Raw genomic sequence first — 16,499 nt, 5'->3', positions numbered from 1 at the left:
TTAGGTTTTCTTCTACTAACATAACCAAAATTTAATCTATTTTGATTCAAAACACCTCATAACCCCCAACAAACTAATTCATTAGCTCAAATCACTATTAAATTGATTTAAAAACATGAAATTATATTGAAATTTTTTTTCTCAATCTCGATTTGCTTTTCTCGACATCATGAAAACTCGAAAAACACATAAATGACACTACTTTCATTGAAAGAAACACATTGACATCAAATTTAGCTTTTTTTGTTTATGAAATCTTGTAAAATGACTGCTTACTCTCTTCTTTGCTATTTTTCAATGACTTTTCTTTTTTTTTATCGAACTTAAAGATCAAAATATAAACTAAATAAAATGCTGGATAAAAAACTTAAAAGTTTCAAACTAAAGATGCCAAAATCTTTGAAAAGTTGCTCCATGAACAATTTAAAAAAAGAAAACATGATATTGATTCTTTGTTAATTTTAGTCCTTATATTTTTAATGATTTGTAAACAATTAAATCAATTTTTTTTTTTCAAAATTAAGCTTCAATCAAATGTCAAAATGATTTTTAATAGCATGATAATCTTATAAAAAATAAATTATCAAGCTTAAATTTTTAGTTGTTAAAATAAATTACAATTTTTTTTTAAAAAAAATTGATTCAGCTTCAAGGATAAAAAAATAAAATAAAATTATACTATTAACGCTGTTTGTCCTTGTGAGCTAAGTGAATTCTCGAAGGCAATTCGTTTTTTTTTTTTTTTTTTATATATATATATATATAAAATAAAAATAAAAATAAATTTAATTTGTAGTTTTCCAAACGAAGAAAAAGGAGGGGAAAGAAAACGACGTAGTATAGTGCTGGCAAGAAAGTAAGAACGGTATTTTGGCTACGGCGGGTGGTGCAAGCGACAGCAACAAGCGACAGCCCTAGAGGGAGAGATGGTGAGAGGAGGAGAAGCATTGAGTGCATACAGAGCGTTGCTAAGAGCGACTCGAAAATCATTCACGGGCGACTCACTGATGCTGAAGGCATCAGCCTCCGAGGTTAGGAAGAAATTCGAGGAGAATCGTGATGTAAGCTCCGAGACTGAGATCCAGAAGCTCCTCGAAGAGGCGCGGGAAGCTTCCCATTTCATAGCTACCATGATCGTCCAAGCTAAACTCAACGACCGAGGCGGCTACGGTAATAAATCAATTACCATCTTATTTAGCTATGTCTGTAACGCACTCTTTTACGCACTCCACCTGTTCATTAAATTGCTCATCTCACTGTATCTGAATGTACTGCGACGATATTGTAATAAATTATTGCTGCAGAAGTTAAGCCTGACAAAGACCATGCTGGAGCAACACTTGAGATTCCATCCGAAGAGATTCTTCGGAAATCTGTCTAAGGAGATGATGAAGAAGAAGAATAGACTTGGAACACACCAAAAAACAAAGACATGTATCGGTTTCAATCCTTTCTTCTATGGCCAACTCTAATGACATTCTATTTGGAGTTCCCTGAGCAAGATTTTTTTATCCATTATTGAAGCATTCCCCCCCCCCCCCCCCGCATTTGTGCTCCACGTTACCGACTTATGCAACTGGTAGTAGATTTACTGAATAACTAGATATAAAGCCGTTGCACTGGTTTTTGTTTTTCTCAGTCTTCTCTTTTATCCTTTATTGTTTTTATTGGTGGGGTTATTTTCAAGTAGCAAATATCAGTTTCAATTAAACTTTCTTGCCCGAGGCAGGATCTGCAATCTAGACCTTTAAATATTCAATTGCAGCAGCAATGTATGAACATTTGGGCAGCTCTGTCCTAACCCTCTATTGGATTTGAGCTCTTTCGTAAATTTCAGGCTTTTAGCATCACTTTCTACAAGAAAAGCTACTGATCCAACTGGTCAATTTGCCAACAATGCCTTCTCGTCGAAGCTACGACGGCCTTTCTCCTTTCCCTCAGTCTCTCAAACCTGGCCAAGAGCAATCACCTCTTTATTTTTCAGAACCACCCATGTTTGCCAAGTTTCTATGTTGTGGACACCCTTAAGGAGTTTGATTTGGGTGTGTTAGCTAGGCTACTTAATCACCTGCAGCCTGGATCTGCTATGAGCTGCCCATGTAACGTTTGTGAACGTTAAACTGCATATTAAAATCCTGTAAAGTATAAAAAAGAAGTTGAAGGTTGTTTCATGATCCTCTGCGACTGTATATGGGAGGATGGAAGGTAAACTCCAGTGACATTCTATTGCGAGTGCTTTGAGCTGAATTTTGTTATTTTATGTGTTGTGTTCATCCATTATTGAAGCAGTAATTTTCCGTGTACAGTTTGTTGCCAACAGCTTCTGCACTGATAGTCACTATCATTCAATGTCTATAACATGTGAAGGCCGTTCCTTTGAGGGTTTTTGTACTTATCATTTGTGTGTTCCCTCAAGTTTTTGCTCTTCCTCAGTTCTCTTTTACTTCATGTTTCTCACCTGGTTCAAGCGTGACGTGTTATGTAGGCATTCTATTAAATTTCAGGCTTAACTGGTCTTTCAAGTTGAATTCTCAGGACTCCATTGTTGATATAGCTTCAACCACCTTTGTATTCATCTGCTTAGTCTCTCAAACCTTGTTAAGAACAATCACCTCTGATTTGCTAACGATCACCCATTCGCCATGTTTTATGCCCTGACACCCTTGAAAACTTAGTTTTGAGCGTGCTAACAGGGAAATCAAGCACCCGGACCCTTGACCTGCTATGAGCTGTCCATGCCAATTGACAGCTTTAAACACCACTGTGTCCTTGTGCACGAAGACCCTATATGGAAACCGCAAAACTCTAGGCTTGCGCTGCTCGCTATTTCTTGCTCTCAAGTTAAAATCCTAGTGCAAGACTCCACCAACCTACATTTAGGTGAAGCAGCCCCCTAAAATCAGATTGTTGGTCGCAGTATGACGCAGCTTTTTCTTAATTGTGAAGTTTGCACATTGAACTCCTTTGAAAAAGCTTACAACGCTTTTCTTCTTCTTCTCTGTTTTTTTTATTTTCCCCTTTTTTTCTGGCGAGTGGAAATCAGGTTAAAGAAAAAGTATAGAAGCTTTCTTCTTCAGTGGCCACGAGTGAAAAAAAAATAATTCATTGCTCAGCTTCTCAATAGAAGTGCTACAAAAGTCACAACAAAAATAAACTGAAACTCCCAAAATTTCTCTAAATTAGTATCCTCTCCCTATATAGGCACATTTGGGTTGAGACTGCCGACTTTCTCACCACCACTGAATGACTACGGATGTTTACTGCCTTTCACTCCAATTGCTGACTTGGCTAGTCACTATCTTCATCATTTTCTTCAACATCATCATTATCATCTTCCCCATTGTTCTGATTCTTTTCCTGCCCGTTCTCACTTGCAGTTCCTGAGTACACAAGCATTAGGACGTGAGTCTAACAATTCATTGTTCAGTAATTTTTTTAACAGAAGATGTCCTAGTGGAAGAAAGCCAAAACTTCCAGGCAAAAGGACAACATCATTCAACAGAAACTAGCACCCAGCAGCACTTTGGGTCTACCCAAGGATTTATGCTATTTTAATTGTTTGGTGCATGCAGGAAAGAGAGACTAACATGTCTCAGTTCCAGGGATTAGTACGATGCTAAAAGAGCTCCAGGCAATTTGGTGGCCAAATACATGTGTAGTTAGTTGCATGCGCACAGGGAGGAAACCAAGAATTAGGGGTGAGCAACGAACTAAAGATGTGATGAAATGAAAAGGGAAACTAGCACAATATTAGGATCATGAATGTTCCATAACCTATACAATAAAAAAGGAAATTACCAAAACATTAGGATCATGGATATTCCATAACCTATACAATAAACATACCATATTCACTGAAGATGACATCACCAGAACATAATCCTTCCTCAATCTTCACAAGTTGAAGAGTCATTCTGGGGCCAATTTCTTGGAGCTTCACAGCACTTTTCGTAGAAGCTTTATTGACTCTACCAAGATCATTTGCTAGAGTTACTGTTGCTGCTTCATCATCTCCTTCACTTTCTGATCCATAACCAGCCCTTCATAGATCGCACAAAAATGAACAAAAAGACATGAGCAAAGTAGTCTATAATAACTACATAAACTAAGTTTCATTTCCTATTTTCCTTGTTTGTTTCTCTTTTTATTCAATTTGATAACGAGTTAATGGCATGGATGTGCTTAGACTGGCATGGATGTGCTTAGACTGGGATAGGCTAGTTAATTATTTTGCACAAAATAAGATTAGGGTACAATTCTACCATAAAGCCTAATGCCATTAGACTGATGTTCCCTCAAAACCAGCCCTACAGTGGTCGAGCAAATCGATATGTTCCATCTATTCAGTGCAGCCACAAAAGGATTGGTCAGTATATAACCAAACTATTAAGTCTTCTTTACCCTCTTCTGTAATTTCTAACAGGATGTCATGACTTTTGAAATCCTCATGTCTCTATTTAAGACATGCTAGCAATGATAATATGGAGGCTAAAGACAGGAAACATGTAACTAGTTATGCTATAATGTACATCCTATTCATTCTTTAGCAAGCACATTTTCTTAGTAGATTCAAATGCCAACTCCAGATAAATTAATAAATATCATATTTGACATAAAATTACAAATAAAAAAAGATTCTTACTTAGAGACAAAATCGCTCACGTCTTGAAGATTCCTAAGATCAGGGACTTGGCGGTTCTGCACAAACTTTCTGAGTCTACGGGAGACACCTACAGGCTGGAGTCTGATGGAATAATGCCGAAAATCAATAAGTTTTGTGTCTTTATTGTAATTAAGTAACACAATTCTCTGGCAAGAAGAAAGTTTGACCTGAAACATCCCACACGAGTATATTAGGAAGGCTAGCAGTCTTGGCTGATTCCAACATTTAAGTAGAATTTTCTTAAGCACTTACAGTATTAACATCAATGGCTGGAAAGATATTCTGAAACATCACAGTTGTGAGTTTTAAGTGTTGTTCTCCAGACCCAAAACCAGAAAGAACAATCTGCAAAAATGCATGAATCAATGTTTGGAGATAGAAGTCAAAGAGGCGATGATAAATTGAGAGTTCAATCACACCATTTAAAACATGCAAAAATATGTGTTAAACTAAAATGTAAGAATGGGAACAAAGGCAAGCCGCATCCACAATGCTTCTGTTGCAACTATGAGATATTCTGCACTGAAATCTTCTCGGTAGTTTATAACCTTGTATGGTTAAAATTTAAAACCAATAACTGAAATGGAGAATGGAACAGCATGTGGTGTCTAGAAGAAAAATCAAGTAGATGGCCTTCCATTTTCATTAGGAGTCATGTGGTATCCATCTGTCAACAGACAATGGTATTTTGTACTCTAGAACCCAATTCTTAAGGCATGATTTGAAATAAACACACTTGTCACCTGTCATGCCAAATGCTGGTGATATCCAAGTATATACCGGGCAAGGATGAAAATGAGCAGTCAGTTCCAAAAGTGAAGTGAATGCATGCTTGCATGTGTTTTGAGAGAATGCAAAATTTTACCAAAGGGGCATTCTTGAAAAGATCTTGTGGACATCTAGGGCGCAATTGAGATTGAGCAACATCAACTGCCAATGAATACTCATGTATCTTAAACGTAATAGTTGGGCCTTGTGGGGTCCTTGCAACCCTCAGATAGGGTGCAGTTTCAGTTTTCGACAACATAAGGAAGTGGGTAACACCCATAGGCCCAGCAACATTCAAAAAGTCCTTGAGACTATTCCGTTTCTTCTCCTGAAACCAAAATGCAAAATGTAAGAAACAAATCAGTGTATTTAACAAGTTATAACAGAACCACATGAGGATTAAAAACCCATATAAGAAAAAAATCTCAAATAGAACCGGTGAGAGATACCAATTCAGCAAATATATCTCAATACAAACAGTTGATGCCCACAAAATTAAAAAAAGGAGTTTAAGAAAACAAAGAAGCAAAAAAACATTTACCTTGAGCTTGAGAGCAGTAAAGGGAAGCATCAACTTTCTCAAGTTCATCTGAAGTTGCCTGAGTGGGCCAGGCAACTTCCCTCTTGCAAAAACAAAGCTCTTGGGGATCTTATCACCAGTGATATGATCCACGTCGGCCTGTTTCTTTTTCGATGTTGGCTTCACGAACATCTTCCTATTTTTCTGTATGAATTCCAACAACAATAATAACAAACCCATTAGAGAAAAAAAGAAGACATAAAAATGTATTAAGAAAAACATCAAAATCAATTTAGTTTTTCCTCAGTATCATTGACTTACATTTCGTAAACGAGCCATTGCTTTGTCCGATACTGGCAAACTGAATTTCAGTCAAAGCTTCAAATCTTCCTAATTAAATAGCTACAGAACCTTGAATCAACGTGAAAAAAACAGAGAACGCGGTGAGAATAATTATAATTAAAAAAAAATAGAACGAGTATAACAGCAAACTCTAGGGTTTTTTTTAACATAATTTTTCAAGTTGAATAAAACAGATTAGAGCCATATGATTTTAAGCTAATTTGACTTAAGATTAGTAATTTGAGGCATTAAAATTCGATCTAGTATCAAACAACATGTATTTTCTATTCCTAAGAGAAGCTTGTCTTTCTCACACAAAATCAAAACCCCAAACGGCAAATATTAGCATGAACAAAATCAAGTTAAGAACAGAGACAAATAATCTGTTAGAAGAAGAGAGATGTTCACCTGTTGAGATCGATCTTCTAGCTCTACTGCTTGGACTTCTACGGGCAGGGAGAGAGGATGTCGAAGGAGTGCGAGAGGTGAGGCAGGCGCGGGTTGCGGTAGAGAACCAAAAAGCCAAAAACAATAAAACCCACGCTAAAACCCAGTTTGCATCTCTTCTTTTTCTTTTTTCTTTTTTTTAATGACAAGCTGGCTTTAAAAAAAAAAAAGAATTAATTATATTTGTTTATTATGAGTAAATTATAGCTTAGTTATTGTAGTTTAACAACAACACAAAAATAATCAATCTCTGTTCTGTCAAAACTTAATCTTTTTTATCCGTTTCATTTTTTTTTTTCAAGTATTTTTTTTTTCAATAAATAGATAAAGCAAAAAAAAAAGTTAAAAATATGAAAAGAGGTGAAAAAAGAAGATTTTTTTTAAATAACATACTATTAAATTAAGCATGTTCAACATCAATCAACGAATACTTAGTATATTATTAATAAATTTTAAAAAGGATTAAATATATAGTTTCTGAATTAATTAATTAGTTTTGATAGGGGGTGGGGGGCTAAATTATAATTAACACGTTTTAACAAGTAAAATCATGAAAACAGAAAGAAAAGGGGAGTTTTTTTCTTAAATACCGGTGTAAATGTGGTCCCTCGAGTTTGAATAAATTTTGATGGAGTTGATTTGCAAGAACACGCTCCAATTTCAGTTTATTCTCTTTTGGTGTAAATTCAATTAAAGCAAACAGTTTTAAAGATTTTTTAAGTATTTAAATTTTTGCTTTTGTAACAATTAAATTAAAAAATTTACTATTATACTGATATAAGGTTGGATGATCTGCGTGTTTGGAAGTGTGGTTATGGTTGTTTTTTAAAATGATTTTTACTTGAAAATATATTAAAATAATATATTTTTTATTTTTAAAAAATTATTTTTAACATCACTATATTAAAATGATCTGAAAACATAAAAAAAAATTAATTTAAAAAAAAATTAATTTTTTAAAAAATATTTTTAAAAAACAAAAATAAACGCAGACAAAAACTAGTGTAATTTAAAGTCTCTAATTAAATCTTGCATTGATGTATTTATGAGATGGCATGTCCATGTCCGATTCACTACTAAACTCCTAATGGTTTTTAAAAGTGTAATTGATATTATCATAATGATTATATTTTAAAATATTTTTTATTTAAAAAATATCTAAATAATATATTTTTTATTTATAAAAAATTTATAATTCAAAAATATATAAAAAAATAATTTTAAATAAAAAAAATAAATTCAAATATTTTAGAAACGAATGACCAGCCACTTTCGGAAACAACCTCGAAGATTCCATCACAACATGATTGATTGTGGAGAACACAAATAGTATTTATATACACACACATAAAAAAATCATACCAATTTAACAGTTAGTTAAAAAAAAAGGGGAGTCAAAATTCCTGTTAAAGAGGTAAAGCCAATTTCACCTGCTCCATATATAATTGCATAAATTTGTATTAAAAACATATATATTCATATAATTAAATTGGTCAGAAATTAGATGGCCACTTGCCATAAAATCATATTTTAACCCTACCGGAAAACAAAGGGCAGGAAAAGAGAGTGGCTCCTGATGAAAGTTATCGAGGCTCCGGGTGTCTATAGCGCAAATTTAAGCTTAGGTCGAGAATTTTGAGCTCACATCTATAATAATTGACTAGGCATTTAGATTATTTATTTGTAACTTGTAGTCGACGAAGAGCTTTCTATTCAGGAGATTAGATTAAAACAGCAAGAAACTCCTGGCCTCATTGAACAGACATCGTCAAGCTGCTAAGTTTTTCTTCTGTAAATTGAAGCATAAACGTCTCTGAGTAGGAGGAAAAAGTAATTCCTGCTGTGGAAACAATGTAAACGCCTAAAAAGGAAAAGATGAGATCACAAAAGGAGTTCTAAAATCCTGCATAAAAATGCTTCTTGTACATACTTGCATGCGGGTGGAAATGCACTTCAACCCTAGATACCGAGATTCATTCACTTAGCAAATCAATGTCACAAAGCAACAATTTTCACCTTATTGCACAAACACAAAGTGCTCAAATCAATTCCATTTTGGGATAAAAAAGAACAGTCAATTTAAACAACCTTGAAGTACCAGATGACAAAAGTTCAAACATCTCCAAATCAGTCTTATTGCTAGAATTCAAAAAGGACGATCAATTTTGGCTATCAATGATGGTTATCTTTGCCATCTCCACCGTCAGCTTTCTGAGAAGCAGCTCTTAGTTTGCGCTGTTCCTCCTTGTAAATTCGATTTCTTCGTTGAAACTGCAATAAAAAATCAAATGAACCATGTCTGTGGTGAATATTGCCAACAAAAACTAAGAGCCACGCCACACTGCATCCATGAGATAAGAATCAATAGAGAGGATGAAATACAAGATAACATGAGACATAAAGAATAAAACAAGGCCATTAAATCCAATTCCATTGCGACTGATATACCGGACACCAATTACACCACCATCCTACAATCTAAAAAGAGGAATTCAGAACTCACTAGAAATTGCAGCACAAGGATTCTCAGAAAAAGAAAAAATGAAAAGCGAAGGCACCAAATGGGTAGCGGTTGCTAAAATCACAATTACTGCATGCAAAGATCCAGATCGTTTGCAACCCAGTCACTTGACAGAAATGGATAGCTTTGACTATTGCATACTTTTCTCCAACTTGGAAGCTAGTTATTCTGAAGCCTTCTTTCATATGAATTCTGGGATGTGCTAATACTGTGCGTGTAAGAGTAGTTATCTTTCACCTTCACTGGTCATGCAATTTGTCATTGGTCAACAGATACCTGAATGATCCCAAGCAAGAATCCCAAACTTAACAGCCTTAATGGCTGCCCTAACTGGGATAACTAAGAAGTTCATATTTCAGAATCCACACATTTGCTGATGAAAAAACATGCATTTGAGGTTAAAAATTCATTCTTATAAGGTCCAAAGAGCATCAACTTGGATGGCCTGGCATTACAACTAGAGAGATGCAAAACTTGAAAACCATTGGACAAAGTTAGCTGTAAGCCTAAACAAGATGAGATCAACTTTAGCCTGAAGCTAATTTCAAGGCAAGAGATACCTTGGTGTGACCATCAACGATGAACCTGAAAAAAATTTCATTCTGAGAGATTACACTAAAAAGTATGCTTGCTAGGGTCTGCTTGTCAGCTGAACCTCCCATCATTGCAAAAGGTCTAGAAATATGTTCACTAGGGTTTACTGGTCACGTATAGAAATCTAGTGCTCCATAAAGAAAATGTAAGGGCAATATTATATGTAAACTTTTCATGAGTGTGCCATAAATAAACAAAAGTTTCAAACAGTAATTTATTCAACAATCATTTTTTTTTGGTACAAGTGTAAAAGAGAAAACGATCTCTCCAAATTCAGTTCATGACCAAAAGTGCTAGCAGATGGCATGATCTAAATTAAAAATAGAACAGTGTCCAAAGAACACACTTAATGAAAATAAACTAAACAACAAACAAGTATAAGGCCCAACCCTAGAAGTTCACAACTGCAGTACCTGATAGGTAATGATTAGGTTATGGTTATTGGTTTTTTATTTGGGTATGGGTATGGTTGTACTAATATTTGTATCCATAGATACCCATTGCCATCCCTGTACATGATGCGTATCCCTCATACATTTTGGTGCTGTAACTTCTGTTAAACAACCAACCTCTCCTATTTTTATTCTTGCAGACTGCCAATCAGGAAGTCAATAGATGCTAGTCTACTTTGCATGTTGAGCGGTCATTTTCTCTCTAGAGTAGGCAAGTCAGTAGCATCTCATCAAAGCAACACTGATCAATCTCACCTAAGATGCCAATTAAGAAGTAGCATCTCTCTGAAAAACTCTATATCTACTAGAATTGCTTTTGCGATATGCAAAGAGTTGACAAGTGATATTCTTTCTACACTACTGGCCTGACAAGTTAAACCATTAAGCATGCACAAGAATCACTCCATCATTATCCCTTGACGTACAATCTCCTAATCATGTTTTCTATCATTGTCGATAAATAGAGCCACTTTTGGCCTCACAATGGTTTTACAGAGTGACAAATCTGAGTAGAAATAATGAACCATGGCCGACCAAGTGGAGATTTAAGTGGCAAGTAAAGCAAGCCTTTCATCTAACATAGGATCTCCAATATAGGAAAAGGCTTCGTCAACAATCTTGCCAGTTTGACTAGCTGAAACTGATTAGATCATTTACTAGTAAGGCAACTGGTTGTAAGAGGACTGAATGCCATGCCTTTATGCACTATCAGTGTGCGTGAATGGAAACCAACTAAATGGAAAAGCAGGGGGGCAACTGTACCAAAGGAGAATGGACCTCGCCAACACTTCAATGCAGATTAAAGGATAGCTGTTAGACCAGACTAGCTGCCGACACTAGTCAGAATCAACCTTTAAAAGACTCGAAAGTTGGCATATGAGAAGTGAAATCTTATAAAACAAATCTTCCCTTCATTTTACCGTCTATAGGTATCCATGAAATTAATTTCTCAAGTATATAGATCCTACCCAAATAGCAAAAATACTCAATCAGATAAAAATGCAGAGAAAAGAGTGGTCTAAACAAGCAAAGTTGTTACCAAAGTGTAGTAGACATGGCTATGTGCAACGAATCTAAATAAAAAGAGCATATCAGATATATTCTCAATCAGACTGTTTCCTTTGACTCAATGAAACTATGGTTTTTGAATTGTACCACGAACACAAGATCCAGTACAGTCTAAATAACATGGCAGAAAGTAATCAGGTAAAATACAGCATTCCGAAAAAAAAATCGAAGTAAATGATCAGAGCTCGAAATATCCCCAAACAGCAAGAAGTAGATGAAGATTTAAAACCCCAAAAATTAGCAGGTCTCAAATTATTGTAATTTACATCAGATTGAAAATATATGGATTGAAAAAATAAATGATAGAGAGAGAGACCTCTTTGGAGTGGTGGAGGCACTCGAGGTAATCTTCACGGAGGAAAGCGCAGTCCTTGGGCTCTCTGCATTGAGACATGCACTCGCTGAAATCCATCCAGAAATCGTAGCACCTGCCTTTGTTTCCTGTGATTCCCCACCCTGATGCCATTTCTTCCTTGGCTCTGCCTCGCTCTACTCGATGATCTATCCAATGATGTTAATGACGAAGGGAGTATTTTGTGCTGCCCCCAGCTGCCAGAACACAAAGTCCAGTTCATAAGCGGAGCTACCCATCAACTCACGGGTGTTATAAGCGGGTTTGGGCTTTTCTTACAAGTCCTGATACTCCTACTAGTGGTCCAGAACCATTTGTGGCCTTGAAGGAATAGAAGAGTAGTCGTCCAATGGAGGTATGGGTACGTCGTCAACTGCGTCCTTCAAAATAAAATGAAGCTTTAGATCTCCTTGCATCCTAGAATCATTAGATTGCATATTATTTTTTTAATATAGAAATAGTATTGAAGTGTTGATATTATGTTTTTTTTTTTTAAAATGTTAATTATAAATTTAAAAAATTAAGGGTAAACTTTTTTAGTTCTTTTTTATTTTTAATAAAACAGTAACCAAACCTATTTAATTAATCACGAAAATATAAAGAAAGGATTAAAAAAATATGAAATTATCTGAACAACATATATAAATGTAACCAAAAAAGTTTTTTTTTCAAATAAAACCTATCTAAACATTGAACATGATCTCTTTTATGCATCAAAAACAATATGAACTTCATATTTTAATGAAATGATACAGATCTTAAGGGTGGGCTACGGGTGGAGCTGGGGAGGAGATCGGGAAAGAAAGAGGAAGGGGCTTGCAGCTATCATAAATGAATTTTAAGATTTGAGTATTTGAAATATAATTTTCTATCTATGCCCCTGTTAAATTAATATAATTTTTAATTTTTTAGTTGAATCAGTTTATTTGGTTCGATTCAATAGAAGCATTAAACCAAAACCAAATCGGATATGATTTTTTTTGGTTTTCCAATCTCTTTTTCTCTTCAGGGATTTTTTCCTAGTTTGAACTTTTTTTTTTGGCTCACCTCTGCAAAACATGATGCATGTTGAATAAGATATTTTTTAAATATTGACACAATAACGTATTGTATGATATTTTTTTAAATATTAAGATTGCAATATATTGTATCGACCTGAGTAAACTTGTAAAATTGATAATCCAAGTCATGAGACCATAATAACCATATAAAAAATAAATTATAAAGATTAATTTCTAATCAAACCCGTATCAAAAAAACAAAATTATATATAATCTAATCCTTATTAATGTTATAATTTTGTGTGTGTGTGTCCCTTCTAGCCAAATTCAATATCACCACTTTTACCATCTTATTTACTTTCATATGAATTTGTATATTCCATGCCACTGAACTTTCTATTTTGAATAATAACTCCTGTATTTTTCTATTCTTTTTATTTCTAGTTATTTATCATCATGTATTAATTAAATTATCTTTTAAACCTTTTATATTCATTTTGTATGGAAAAGAAACATGAATTACCATTTGTATTATTTCAATATGTAATTATAACACATTTCAATACTCGGTTTGTATTCACAACATTACTAAATCTTTACTTTTTATATTTATTTCATGTAACAACATCCATTTCACAATAGACCTAAACAACTATTTAAATGACTTATTGGAATTGACAGGATTTCGGTCAAATCTTCCTTATATAAGGCCTTACCCATAAAAATTATCCTGCTATATCTCGTGTCGCAATCTAACATCATGATGATCTAAGAACAAATCATTGTTATTCAAAAAATATATATCTAGCATCCTGTTATGTGAATGAAGATGTCATGTTTAAAGAGTTGTCATTTAATATTATAGTCAATAGAAACCCCAACTAATCAATATAGATTGCGTGATATAAGACCAGCTATGCTAAAGAGAATATAATATTACTATTTGAACATCTTACTTGAGGTAGACTGCATTGATGGCTCTACCTTAAATTGACAAAAACCTATTGTATTATGCTATTAATGGTCTGCTTATAATACTCTCAACTCTGACGTTAATGAATACTAAACTAAAGATACTTCAAACTCTAACATTAATGAGTATTACCTAGAGAAAAGATATGATATTCTTAATTCTGAATTCAGTGAATTTTGGGGTTCAAAAATATTTTCAATTCTAGTGTTAATATTTCCAACTCTAGAGTTTGTGAATATTTAAGGTATTCACAATCATGACATTGATAAATACAAAATATTCCCGACATTAATGAATATTAAAGATGATATTTCTAATTTTAGCATTGGTGGACATCTATTCAAGATGGTATTCTTAACTCTGATGTCATTAAATAAAAATATTTTTGAATTATTATTTTTATTCTTCTTAAAAAATTAGGAACTATATTATTATTTTTTAATATTCAATGCATGTCTTAGTATGAGTTCATTAGCCCCAAACATGGAATTTTTTTTTTTAATTTTAAAAGATAATGTTGATGATTTTAGTATTTTAGAAGTTTAGATATGTTGGTCCAATAGATTTTAAAATTTTGGTCATATCCTAATATATTTCATAAACTTGTTATAATGTTTAGATATACATTAAAGATATTTTTGTAAATTTTTTAAGTTTACGAATTGCTGCAGCATGCCAAAGAAAGTTGTTTTTTTTTTTTGGTTTTTTACTCGGCCACGTGTAACTTTCTTTTGAGCGAAGTAAATTGAGGGATCCTAAGCAAAGCCTAGCCTACCATTCTAGTGGCTGTGAAAGTGAAAACCCGTATACTTTCAAGCATTGCACGGTAGGGATCAAAATACCACGTGATAGAGTCCTCATCAACCGAACACTCTACTAAGGACCCCAAGCAGCAAAAAGAACTCGTCAGCCTAGGAACCTCCCGACTGAACTTACTCGCCCAGGAAAAAATAAAAAAATAAAAAAATAAAAATTCATATAAGAGGAGGACTACTTGAGACTTTCATCATCATGGTTCAGTAAATTCTATACACGACCTGTTTATTTAAAAAAACCCATCGTGAAAAGGGCCAAAGACAGTTTACTGTTTACCAACCCAGTATTCCTGGCTTAATAGAATGTCAAACACATATAACATGAGATTAGTTTGCTTTTAGCTCTAATATTCTTGATTTAGCTATGTTATGAATTTAAACATACGTGAATTTGATAAAATTAACTATGTGTTTATCTTGTATGCACACGAATTTGATCATATGTTAAATCTAATATTATTGGACTTAGTTATGTGTTGAGTTCAAATACACATAAGTTTGACAAAACATCAAACTTAGCACCTTTAGATTTAATTATGTGTATAGTCCAAGTGCATAGTGATTTGATAAGACACCAAACCTAACACTATCAAAATCAGATACATATCGAGTCTATGTGTCTACAATTATGACAAGATGTTGTCCCCAACATTCTTGGACTCAACTACTTGTTGAGTCCAAATACCTATAGGCCTGGTAATATGTGCAATTTAAGTGCTCTTAAGCTTAGCTATGCATTGAGCTTGGGTGTCTACATGTCCTGCAAAACATTGAATCTAGTATCTTTAGACCCAGCTACGCATAAAGCCCAACTTTCTATAGACGTGACAAGATATCAGACCCAGCATTCTTGGGCTAATTTACGCACTGAGCTGGAGTGCAAGTGGCTCTCGCAAAACCCCAGACCTGATACAATTAGGATCAGCCACACGTTGAGCCCAAGTGTCTACGAGTTTGACAAGATATTAGACCCAACACCTTTTAGATTCAGTTACATATCAAACCTGAATACACATGGGTCTAACAATATACTCAATCTAATATCCTTAGGTTTATAATTAGTACAAGTTCTAATATACTCATAATTGAAATTGTCTTTGGTCCCCGTATCAAGTCCTAAGGCTATTTTATAGTCTTCAATGTAAAATGTTAAGTATTTAGGATAATGATTTATCTATATTCTTAGGCATATAAAAATCTTACAAAAGTTTATCTTAGTCCAATAATCATTAATGTTGATTGAAGGCTATTATCGTCAACATTAAATTAATATTCCGTATAAAATAATGCATAGAATATATTGTAGATCCTTAGTATTTTTATTAATATTAATATTAATGTAAAAATTATTTTCATAAATATTAATGTTGTGTAATGAATTTTTATGCCTTCAACAAAATAAAACAATTTAAGGATTATAAATATTTTTTGAACTACCCAGTTAGCATTTCTCGTGTGTTCATATTAAAATTTTAAAAAAATTAAATAATTTTTTTAAAAAAATACTCTACAATACTTAGACATACATGTTGACCTTGAAATCTCCATTCGTGCCCGGGTATCATGAAAACTCATGTGGAATAATTTCGTCAGCTTCTTCAAGTTTATTAGAAGAAAGTAAGTGTTATATTTTAAAAATATATAAAATGAGATTATACTTTAAAGTTTTGGAGGCAGAAAACGTTTAATTTCTCTTGCTAGAAATAATCTGTTTTTAAAAGATCCAATGTTTAAATTCGTGATTCCAGCTGTTCAACTTCATTCATTTAAAAAACAAAGCAAAACAAAGGCTAGCCAGAAACAGGAGTGGTGTCTGTTTTTGTATTTTAAAAATATTTATAAAATAATTTGATTTTTTTAATTAATTTTTTAAAAAATTATTTTAATGTGATTATATTAAAAAAAAAATAACAATAAAAAATATTATTTTAATATAAAAAATAGTTTAAAAATAACCGGTGATTCATTGAGCTGCTGCTTCTA

The 16,499-nt window shown here is 33.5% G+C and overlaps 3 protein-coding genes across 4 annotated transcripts; 1 reads left to right on the top strand and 2 right to left on the bottom strand.

Moving 5' to 3' along the window:
* Positions 1 to 814: 814 nt before the first annotated feature.
* LOC118041457 (mitochondrial zinc maintenance protein 1, mitochondrial) lies at positions 815 to 1,638 on the top strand. The gene is made up of 2 exons (XM_035048807.2): positions 815 to 1,170; positions 1,305 to 1,638. Exons 1-2 carry the CDS (start codon positions 927 to 929, stop codon positions 1,379 to 1,381), a joined length of 321 nt encoding a protein of 106 aa, XP_034904698.1. The 5' UTR covers positions 815 to 926; the 3' UTR covers positions 1,382 to 1,638.
* Positions 1,639 to 3,087: 1,449 nt separating this feature from the next.
* LOC118041454 (peter Pan-like protein) lies at positions 3,088 to 6,857 on the bottom strand. Of its 2 annotated transcripts, none has more exons than XM_035048797.2 (8): positions 6,702 to 6,857; positions 6,273 to 6,362; positions 5,973 to 6,155; positions 5,529 to 5,759; positions 4,916 to 5,008; positions 4,643 to 4,830; positions 3,847 to 4,040; positions 3,088 to 3,380 (listed from the first exon to the last, which is right to left on the bottom strand). In XM_035048797.2, the coding sequence occupies exons 2-8, from the start codon at positions 6,288 to 6,290 to the stop codon at positions 3,289 to 3,291; spliced, it is 999 nt and encodes a 332-aa protein (XP_034904688.1). In that variant the 5' UTR covers positions 6,291 to 6,362; positions 6,702 to 6,857; the 3' UTR covers positions 3,088 to 3,288. The 2 variants fall into 2 exon arrangements, with proteins under 2 accessions (XP_034904688.1, XP_034904689.1); XM_035048798.2 differs by having other exon boundaries at positions 6,273 to 6,353; positions 6,702 to 6,845.
* Positions 6,858 to 8,687: 1,830 nt separating this feature from the next.
* Positions 8,688 to 11,943, bottom strand: LOC118041458 (NADH dehydrogenase [ubiquinone] iron-sulfur protein 5-B). The gene is made up of 2 exons (XM_035048808.2): positions 11,692 to 11,943; positions 8,688 to 9,011 (listed from the first exon to the last, which is right to left on the bottom strand). The coding sequence occupies exons 1-2, from the start codon at positions 11,839 to 11,841 to the stop codon at positions 8,913 to 8,915; spliced, it is 249 nt and encodes an 82-aa protein (XP_034904699.1). The 5' UTR covers positions 11,842 to 11,943; the 3' UTR covers positions 8,688 to 8,912.
* Positions 11,944 to 16,499: the final 4,556 nt, after the last annotated feature.

This window comes from Populus alba, chromosome 14 (genome assembly GCF_005239225.2).
Source record: "Populus alba chromosome 14, ASM523922v2, whole genome shotgun sequence".
Classification (NCBI taxonomy): domain Eukaryota; kingdom Viridiplantae; phylum Streptophyta; class Magnoliopsida; order Malpighiales; family Salicaceae; genus Populus; species Populus alba.
The sequence above is the reverse complement of the archived record's forward strand: the minus strand, read 5'-3'. Positions and strand labels throughout refer to the sequence as shown.

Excerpts from the sequence above, each read along its gene's own strand:
- LOC118041457 (XM_035048807.2), top strand. The coding sequence starts at position 927 with ATGGTGAGAGGAGGAGAAGCATTGAGTGCATACAGAGCGTTGCTAAGA. Across the intron at positions 1,171-1,304 it reads CAACGACCGAGGCGGCTACG|AAGTTAAGCCTGACAAAGAC; the intron begins GTAATAAATCAA and ends TTATTGCTGCAG.
- LOC118041458 (XM_035048808.2), bottom strand. The coding sequence starts at position 11,841 with ATGGCATCAGGGTGGGGAATCACAGGAAACAAAGGCAGGTGCTACGAT. Across the intron at positions 9,012-11,691 it reads GCCTCCACCACTCCAAAGAG|TTTCAACGAAGAAATCGAAT; the intron begins GTCTCTCTCTCT and ends TTTTTATTGCAG.
- LOC118041454 (XM_035048797.2), bottom strand. Across the intron at positions 5,760-5,972 it reads TTACTGCTCTCAAGCTCAAG|GAGAAGAAACGGAATAGTCT; the intron begins GTAAATGTTTTT and ends TTTTGGTTTCAG. Across the intron at positions 4,041-4,642 it reads GTGAGCGATTTTGTCTCTAA|GGCTGGTTATGGATCAGAAA; the intron begins GTAAGAATCTTT and ends CGATCTATGAAG.